Source organism: Petromyzon marinus, unplaced genomic scaffold (assembly GCF_048934315.1).
Source record: "Petromyzon marinus isolate PM22_M1 ecotype Great Lakes invasive population unplaced genomic scaffold, UKy_Petmar_22M1.pri1.0 PM_G_Scaffold_184, whole genome shotgun sequence".
Classification (NCBI taxonomy): domain Eukaryota; kingdom Metazoa; phylum Chordata; class Hyperoartia; order Petromyzontiformes; family Petromyzontidae; genus Petromyzon; species Petromyzon marinus.
This window is the reverse complement of record NW_027422744.1, coordinates 169394-179357: the sequence shown is the minus strand read 5'-3', so window position 1 is coordinate 179357 and position 9964 is coordinate 169394. Positions and strand designations below refer to the sequence as shown.

The 9964-nt window shown below is 39.7% G+C and overlaps 1 protein-coding gene across 2 annotated transcripts; it reads left to right on the top strand.

The window, feature by feature from the left end:
• Positions 1–344: 344 nt before the first annotated feature.
• On the top strand, positions 345–9051 carry LOC142912069 (speckle-type POZ protein-like). Of its 2 annotated transcripts, none has more exons than XM_076060361.1 (8): positions 345–441; positions 1007–1128; positions 1301–1452; positions 4671–4798; positions 5545–5722; positions 7132–7187; positions 7615–7737; positions 8761–9051. In XM_076060361.1, exons 1-8 carry the CDS (start codon positions 364–366, stop codon positions 8914–8916), a joined length of 993 nt encoding a protein of 330 aa, XP_075916476.1. In that variant the 5' UTR covers positions 345–363; the 3' UTR covers positions 8917–9051. The 2 variants fall into 2 exon arrangements, with proteins under 2 accessions (XP_075916476.1, XP_075916477.1); XM_076060362.1 differs by lacking the exon at positions 345–441 and adding an exon at positions 494–581 and having other exon boundaries at positions 8761–9049.
• Positions 9052–9964: the final 913 nt, after the last annotated feature.

Below are 9964 nucleotides of genomic sequence, written 5' to 3'. Positions count from 1 at the left end.
CCTGATGATGTCACTTCCCTCTTAATGTCGCCTAATGATGTCACTTCCCTCTTAATGTTGACTGATGATGTCACTTCCCTCTTAATGTCGCCTGATGATGTCACTTACCTCTTAATGTCGCCTGATGTCACTTCCTTCTTAATGTCGCCTGATGATGTCACTTCCCTCTTATTGTTGCCTATTGATGTCACTTCCCCCCTCTCAATGTCACCTGATGATGTCACTTCCGTCTAAATGTCGCCTGATGTCACTTCCTTCTTAATGTCGCCTGATGATGTCACTTCCTGCTTAATGTCACCTCATGATGTCACTTCCTTCTTAATGTCACCTGATGATGTCACTTCCCTCGCGTTCAATGCAAACATGTCCAGGGCCCCGAGCCCCCCACCTCCGTCTGAAATGTCCAATGCGCCCATCGCAGAAAGCTGGTGCTACACACAGGTAACTTGTTCCCCTGTGGCCAATCACATTCAACGGGTCTCCGTCTTGTGCCGGTCAAAGTATGCGCATGGCTAATGCATTTAACTTTTACACGTTTTTTGTTCATCGCAAAGCCATCCAAAATGGTTTCATAATTATGTGTAAGTGCAATTATGGATTATCATTGTACAGGCTATTTTTGTACATCAGATTGCAAAGTTCATAGAATTGCACTAACAACATTATACTAGATAATTGTCTCTGATTTTGACTGGTAGTGTATTTTTACAAAAGGGGCAGCAGTTTTTATCAAATAAAAAAAATAAAAAGGCCTTTTATTGCACACTCTAATCTATGACATGTTGAGACTTGTTGTGTTAACGCTGTGCAGTAATGAACATGCAAGGTAATCCCAGAACACTAATAAGACCCTTTCATGTACAGTAATGTTTCTTTCCTTATAGGCAGTTTGTGTTTTTGAGCACAATATTCAGATGTGTGGGTGAAATACTTGAGGGTTTGTCAATGGTCATGTATTTATGGTAATGAATGAGCTTTATAGCTGTTATGTGCTCGTGTATTTCAGGTTAAGGTTGTAAAGTTCTCTTATATGTGGACCATCAACAATTTCAGCTTCTGTCGTGAAGAAATGGGCCAAGTTCTCAAGAGTTCTACATTTTCAGCAGGCACCAATGATACATTGAAATGGTACAGTAAATTCTGGCTATTTTATGACATTAAAAAAAATCACAATGCTCACGGAGGTGCTTTACTAGAACAATTTTGCATAGTGCATGTTTTAGTTCATACTATATTGTTTTAGCAATGTAGTCTGCGCGTACATACACACCTAATATGTCTTGTTTATATGTTCAATCAGGTGCCTACGCATACACCCCAAGGGTCTTGACGAAGAGAGTAAAGATTACCTATCGTTGTACTTGTTATTGGTCAGCTGTCCCAAGAGTGAAGTCTACGCCAAGTTCAAGGTTTCTATTCTTAATGCCAAGGGAGAGGAAACCAAGGCTATGGGTGAAACTACTTGTATTTAAGTATCAATTCACGTCATATGTGTATTTGGTAACAGGATTATATCATAATCAGCCATTATTTATCGACTGCTTGAAACATTGTATAAACCTTACGAACACCATCCCTCATTCTTCACATGAGCTGATCTAATATCTCCTTGTCTACGTTTGACATCGTCTTGGGCATGTACTCTACTTTTCTTCCTATTCGACCACTAGTCTCATCCATCAACCATCCCATTTAGCGATGTGTCCTGTCCAAGCCCAATCTATATTTACAACAGTCAATATGTTGTCTCTAATTTGCCGTTTTGATTTGACCAACGTGTTCTTCTTTCAGTTTCTCACTGTAATTCTCAACATACTTCTCTCCACGCTTTGTGTACTTTTTGGTTTTGTTCCATTTGTCAGTGTTTCTATTTGTAATCAGTGTTTCATAGTAGGTAATATGCACTAGATTGGAATCTTTCATCCTGTAGCACATTGCAACTTTTCATTATCAAATTAATATTCCAAAAGTGCTCTTGATCCTGTTCCACCTTCAGAAGTTGCCATTATGCATATTTTTTGTGTTTTCCATGATATTGACCCTCCAATAATTATTTTATTTTGCTTAGTGTACCTGGACATTGTCATTCACGGACATTTCTTTTCCTAGTTTTACAATCTTCACCATGTGTTATTCCATTGTAATTTATCAAGTGACGGCTTTATTTTTCTGCTTGCACTCACTGTTTATTACAACTTCATTATTTTTGTTTGTATTCTCATCCATTTTTTTATTCATTTCTGGTGGTTTTACAAAGGTTGGCATTTTCATCCCATTTCACACTTCTCCTTTACCTTGCTTTAGTGGTTCATATTGTTTGTTTTATAATTGCCTTATTACTTTCAGGATACTCTTTCAATGCGCGATAACTATTTTAAGTGATGACATCCATACATTTACTGTGCTTTGCTAAGGCTATTAACATGTTTCTGAGAGTCTAAATCTATCTTTTTGTTTTAAACTTTCATGTTTTTTTCTTATTATTTGCTTTGGTGTTGTCTTTGGTAATGTTAACATGTAACTCACGTCACACAACCATGTTTACAAAGACAAGCATTATTAATACACAAACACATTCAACTAATCCATATGAACTATATCTTCATACACTTAAATCCAGGTCTGATTTTCATCTACCTTGAAGTTAAAAGCTAAACTGAACTATTTTTATTTTACCAGGCAAGGCCCACTGAACTACAGTGTGGGAAAAAAGTATTTGATGCCCTGCTGATTTTGTACGTTTGCCCACTAACAAAGAAATGATCAGTCTATAATTTTAATGGTAGGTTTATTTCAACAGTGAGAGACAGAATAACTACAACAAAATCCAGAAAAACGCATGTCAAAAATTGTATAAATTGATTGGCATTTTAATGAGGGAAATAAGTATTTGACTCCCTCTCAATCAGAAAGATTTCTGGCTCCCAGGTGTCGTTTATACAGGTAATGAGCTGAGATTAGGAGCACACTCTTAAAGGGAGTGCTCCTAATCTCAGCTTACCTGTATAACAGACACCTTTCCACAGAAGCAATCAATCAGATTCCAAACTCTCCACCATGGCCAAGACCAAAGAGCTCTCCAAGGATGTCAGGGACAAGATTGTAGACCTACACAAGGCTGGAATGGGCTACAAGACCATTGCCAAGCAGCTTGGTGAGAAGGTGACAACAGTTGGTGCGATTATTCGCAAATGGAAGAAACACAAAAGAACTGTCAATCTCCCTCGGTTTGGGGCCCCATGCAAGATCTCACCTCGTGGGGTTGCAATGATCATGAGAACGGTGAGGAATCAGCCCAGAACTACACGGGAGGATCTTGTCAATGATCTCAAGGCAGCTGGGACCATAGTCACCAAGAAAACAATTGGTAACACACTACGCCGTGAAGGACTGAAATCCTGCAGCGCCCGCAAGGTCCCCCTGCAAAACAAAGTACATATACATGCCTGTCTGAAGCTTGCCAATGAACATCTGAGTGATTCAGAGGACAACTGGGTGAAAGTGTTGTGGTCAGATGAGACCAAAATGGACCTCTTTGGCATCAACTCAACTCGCCGTGTTTGGAGGAGGAGGAATGCTGCCTATGACCCCAAGAACACCATCCCCACTGTCAAACATGGAGGTGTAAACATTATGCTTTGGGGGTGTTTTTCTGCTAAGGGGACGGGACAACTTCACCGCATCAAAGGGAAAATGGACGGGGCCATGTACCGTCAAATCTTGGGTGAGAACCTCCTTCCCTCAGCCAGGGCATTGAAAATGGGTCCTGTATGGGTATCCCAGCATGACAATAACCTAAAACACACGGCCAAGGCAACAAAGGAGTGGCTCAAGAAAAAGCACATTAAGGTCCTGGAGTGGCCTAGCCAGTCTCCAGACCTTAATCCCATAGAAAATATGTGGAGGGAGCTGAAGGTTCGAGTTGCCAAACATCAGCCTCGAAACCTTAATGACTTGGAGAAGATCTGCAAAGAGGAGTGGGACAAAATCCCTCCTGAGATGTGTGCAAACCAGGTGGCCAACTACAAGAAACGTCTGACCTCTGTGATTGCCAACAAGGGTTTTGCCACCAAGTACTAGGTCATGTTTTGCAGAGGGGTCAAATACTTATTTCCCTCATTAAAATGCAAATCAATTTATAACATTTTTGACATGCGTTTTTCTGAATTTTGTTGTTTATCTGTCTCTCACTGTTCAAATAAACCTACCATTAAAATGATAGACTGATAATTTCTTTGTCAGTGGGCAAACGTACAAAATCAGCAGGGAATCAAATACTTTTTTCCCTCACTGTACATAGCTCTTTTTCAGAAGTGCCCCGGCCACAAACGATAGCTTAACGAGATGGCTTATTGTGTGGAAATGTATAGCAGCCAAATACTCTGGATTTTTATAAATATGGAGGAAAAAACCGGAAGATCTGGATAAAAATACATGCAACCACAAGGAGAACATGCAGATTCCAAATATACAGGCATCAGGGTTGAGATCGAACCCATGACCTATATACCAGGCGAGGTAGTTGACTGCCACCGTGGCGCAGGGCTTTAGAATACATTGCTGTCTTTACACTTTGAAAATAGAATAAAAAATGTTTTTCCCATTACATGAAATTACCACCGTTTATTGTAAGAACTGGTGAGTATTGTTTGAAATCTATTTTTTTACAGAGAGCCCGCGAGCATACCGCTTTTTCCAAGGAAAAGACTGGGGATTTAAAAAAATCATTCGAAGAGATTTTTTGCTTGATGAATCTAATAGCTTGCTTCCAGATAACAAACTGACACTATTTGGTGAAGTAAGTATGACATGCTGCAGCTAATGTGTAATTTTCTATTTTAGTCATTACAATTGCACAGTTGGAGTCAATATTCTACTTAATTGAAGATTGTAATAATTACTTTCCCTGTTCCATACAAGGAAATTGTTAACATGAGTTTTACAAGCACGTTTTTCCTCCACTGGTGCTAGAGTTAACATAGCACAACAATTAAATAATCAAGCGTAATTTTTTTTAGGTTTTCTCCCTCTGGATAGTGTTTATATTTAAACCTTGACATTTTTATAAACTAGAATGTCAGGTATTACATAAAGTGTTTTGTTTAAATGTCGCCACATGAATTCCTTTTCCTATTCTCGGACATCAGCCAGTTTGATGTAAATGTTTCTTGTCCTTAGGGGGGTCCTTTTAATCAGCCAGATTTATATTTTTTATCTTTAAAATACTTTACAAAATACAAGCATTTTTGATAATGAAAGGAAGCACATCAAGAAGGGCTGTTCACTTCCTCTGTTGTTGTGCAGAACCCATAATTAGGGGCCTCACTACCTGTTTAAACTGTTTATACAGTGTAAAATAACTTGACAAAAATATAGAATGAAAATTGATTAATATGAAAAACATTTCACGGACCTCTATTTTGGCATTATTCACAACACTTGTTCTGATATAGGATGTCTGTGCAGATTTGCTTGCTTGATTGAACCAAAGCCTACATCTTCAATCATCAAATGCCTTCTCAAAGCTGGTTGATGTCTATGCAGGTTAGTGTGGTGCAGGATTCCGTGAACATTTCTGGTCAATCCAGCATGAGTACATTGATAGTGCCAGATTGCCGGCTGGCAGTTGACTTCGGGGAGATCTGGGACAATTCCCGCTTCACTGACTGCCTGCTTCGTGTTGGTGGCCAGGAGTTTAAAGCACACAAGGCCGTATTGGCAGGTCTGTGCCACAACAAGCAACACATGCGTCGTTTAGTGTACAATAGAACCATATAATTAATGATACTGTAATTAGTTTGGGGTAATCAACTACAGCCATTTCCTGTTTTACACTGAATTTTATTAACTTACACTGGCAAATGCTTACGTCAATTTGTAATGCTTTTTGTTAAAGGATACATCAGTAAATATGTGTAATGAATTCAACTGAGTCACAGATGCACTTCTTCAACCGACACACGGGGTACTACCCCGTAACACATGAACAACCTATGGTGATGGACCACCAGGCTATCTACACTAATTACACGGGAATTAGCTACGACGGACCGGACCCTGGCCGGGGTCCGGGTCCACGTGTTGGTGACTCTTGTAGGACGTAGATTCTTCAGGATGAACAACAGCAGCCGGTCCCTCTCAGGGACCCGGCTTTTATCCTCTGTGGCGGGGGTGGCTCCGCCCTTGGCCACGACCACCTTCTGGAATCCTCTAGCGGGTTCCCGGCCCTGACATGTGACCACCCCTAGCCCCCACCTGGGGGCCCTGTGTACACTTTACCGGTCACGTGTCCTTCGTGGTCAAGTGCCATGGCCCTTGGTAACCCCATTCCCATGGCCAGCACTCTCACACCCTATCCTGTAGGGGTCGGCACCGCACGCAGAGCGTGGTGCCACTCAGCACTGTCAGACAGCGCTCACCATGCCCCTCTCGGGCCGGTACTGCACCCACATCCACGTGGTGCCCGCGATGTTAATACATCGCACGCCGTGCCTCTCTATAGCCGGCATTACACAGTGACATTCGCGATGTCACTACATATATAAATGTAATATTGTATTGTGTGAGAGATGAACATATTTAATTAGCCTGTTGCTAAAGTTTTTATTCCGTTTTTATTTACTTCACTATATCGTTGTTGTGCAGGAATTCATTTTTCACAATGCAGTTATGGTGTAGGTTTTGAGCCTCTAATTTGGACATTTATTTGCGTCCATGTTTGACAAATCTGTAATGGATATGCCATATGAAATAAAATATGGATCTGGATTTTACCTCTTTTGTATCTAGATTATTTGATCTCTAGATATAACATCTAAATGTGTCTGTACCACATTCTGGTGTTTTTCCAATTCACTGTACAGTAAAACCTTGAATTGCGAGTAACTTGGTCTGCAAGTGTTTTGCAAGACGAGCAAATTTTTTTAATAAATATTAATTTGATAAACGAGTGAGGTTTTGCAATACGAGTAGTACGTATACGCTTTGTCTGCCGAGCGTCACGTGATCACAACTGATATACGAGTGCTTTGATATACGAGTGCTTTGGATTACAAACACGTTTCCGGAACAAATTATTCTCGCAATCCAAGGTTTTACTCTATTTGTTAACAGTTGCTTTACCTTTTTCAGGTCGGTCACTTGTTTTTAATGCTATGTTTGAACATGAAATGGAAGAGAGCAAAAAGGTATCTTTAAATGCAATCTTAATACAGCACATTAATACTGTGATCATACATTTCCAAGGTGCATTTGTCACAATGGATCGGTTGATAAGTATCTCTTGAGAGTGCTGTCAAATGTTGAACTATTACCCTAGTAACTCTTTTGGCGCATTGCACGTTTATTATCAAAAAGTATTCATTCCGAGGGAATGTTAGATTGTATTTTATAGCTATTTTTTATACAACATTTCACAGAAGGCCATTGCATGTGTGTCAAGAATGGATTTATTACGCGCAATAAATAGTCATCGGCAAGTTGAATACAACTTGAATGGAGCCACTTTACATGTGTTGTGTAGATATAAAGGATGTTTATTTAATTTAATGCTATATTTTCGTCTCCCAATATATGCCGAAGTTAATTTGAATATATTGTGTTGCTACCTTGCAGAATCGAGTGGAGATTAATGATGTGGAGCCTGACGTGTTCAAGGAAATGATGAGTTTTGTCTATACGGGAAGGGCTCCAAACCTGGAGAAGATGGCTGATGAGCTGCTGGCCGCTGCTGACAAGGTTACACGCTTAAAATATTAACATGAGATCGCACCACCTTGTGATGTATCGGTATGCAGTTGTAGGTCGCAAGTGAAATTAAAACAGCATTTAGGTATTTTCTAAAGCCCGTGTCACAAATAATATGAATAGCAAATGTATATGATGTAGACGTTCACATTAGTGCTTTCAGGTTTTGGAATTGATGTCCTGGGAGATGATTGAATTTTCAACAAAAAATATAAATTGTCATGCAATTTCACAATTGAATTGAATGTCAAACTGGTATTAGTCCATGCTAGAGGCTAGTACGTGTGCATTGAAGTGCATTCACATGCAGCATTTTTATCCTAAGTGCAACCATTTGGCTGTGTGTTCTTGTATTGAGGGTTTTTTGTTAATCACATTAACAATTGATACAATTAGTAATAAAATAAAGGGAAGTGTTTTAAAAGATTGTTTGATATGGCATGGCTGTATAGAAATAAATTGGAACAAATATACTTTTATTAAGGAAACGGATATCCTGCTGTTCCTGAAGATCTGCCAGATAATCAGTTAAGAGTCATTACTCTCCCTTCTGGAACATCATATTCAATAGTTCCTAAAGCGATTGTAATGAAATAAGAATACAAATCGTATAAAGTCGCATGTTCAAGCTTTGTTCATTAAAGTTTAATATTATGCTAGAGTTGAAATATGGTGGCTTGCAGTTGCATTGTTTATCAGCTTAACAACCAAACTCTTTAAGCTCTTGGAAAACAACATCTCACCTCCTTTGTAATTTGCATGACTTTGTAACCAATATAATAAAGTTTAGGACAAGGACCCCTAATTATAGTAGAGATCAATAAATACATGACTTAAAACATAAATATGCTGAAAGGTTGATGCCATGTTTTAAGAAAATTCTCAAACATTTGACTGCTATATACTGCGTTTATAAAGTAGTTCATGGGGTGAGGGAATGTTATACAAGCGAAATAGGTAGAGAAAATAGTGTTCTTAATACTGAAATTGCACTTTGTTTTTACTTTTCTCAAGTATGCATTAGAGAGGTTGAAGGTGATGTGCGAGGAGGCACTATGCACAAACTTGTCGGTGGAAAATGTTGTAGAGACTTTGATCTTGGCCGATTTGCACAGTGCAGAGCAGTTGAAGGCCCGGGCCATTGACTTCATAATAAACAGGCAAGTCTAGTGAGAGTGTGACTGTCACTGAGCTGCGTAACATTGATGATGTTACCTGGCAATTTGCATTACAGTCCCTTTTAATGGAGACTAACCGTTTGCCCCAATCCTTATAGACACTGCTTATTAGGAGCTCGCTTAACCCTGACTTGTACTTGCAGTCATGCGATGGACGTAATGGAGACGGCGGGCTGGAAGTCCATGGTTCTGTCTCGCCCTCACCTGGTTGCGGATGCTTTCCGTGCCTTGGCCACGGCCCAGTCTCCACAGCTGGGACCTCCATGCAAGCGTCTCAAACAGACTTAACGGTGGCAGGCAAAGAACATCTATGACCAGGAAAACTTTGGCTGCACGGTGCGGTTATTTACCTGTGGCCTCCATGCAAACAACCGTGAAGACTTTGCATCAGACTACCAACTTTCCTCTGCTTTGAAAATAATGTTAATTTAAGCAAATATGTTTACTTTCACAAAAAGGTGGCCAAATTCACTTTACCATGTAATATAGTGTTACATCTATACATCTACAACTCTATAAACAAGTATATATGTAGAAAAAGTGGAAAACTACAACCTAATAAACACCACGACATATCCCAATTGAGAGAGTGTAAAATAAAACGTTCGATGTGATTGTCCCTAGGTGGCAGGACAATTTGGTTCAATTGTTTAGTTAAGCAAAAACAATGGTCTAAAACCCTGCAATGTCTACCTTAACGTGAAGGATGAGTATTCGTCCAGTGTCTGTGTACTCAAGGTTACAGATAGTGGTATAGGGAACAACCAGTTCTAAAAGATAAGAATGTGCCAAGCCATATAAGGCCTTAATTCAAGAGGTAAACTTTTCAGATTGATTTTTCATTGCACAGACAGCTTATGCATTGACTAGAACAGGAGTACTATGATTGCGCGAGTTTGAAGACTGACAAAGATAATATTGCAGTCGTGTATCCTGCGTATAACAAAGCATGGATGGAGTGCTCGGTGTAAGAAAAGGCAAGGCACAGCATCAATTTGGCCATGTTACGCAGTTGATAACATTTCACTTTTTTGCTCGTA

What these genes read in the sequence shown, in the direction of transcription:
- LOC142912069 (XM_076060361.1), top strand. Translation starts at nt 364, where the DNA reads ATGTCCAGGGCCCCGAGCCCCCCACCTCCGTCTGAAATGTCCAATGCG. An exon ending in AGAGGAAACCAAGGCTATGG is followed by an intron (nt 1,453 to 4,670) that starts GTGAAACTACTT and finishes ATTTTTTTACAG; the next exon opens with AGAGCCCGCGAGCATACCGC. An exon ending in AACTGACACTATTTGGTGAA is followed by an intron (nt 4,799 to 5,544) that starts GTAAGTATGACA and finishes ATGTCTATGCAG; the next exon opens with GTTAGTGTGGTGCAGGATTC.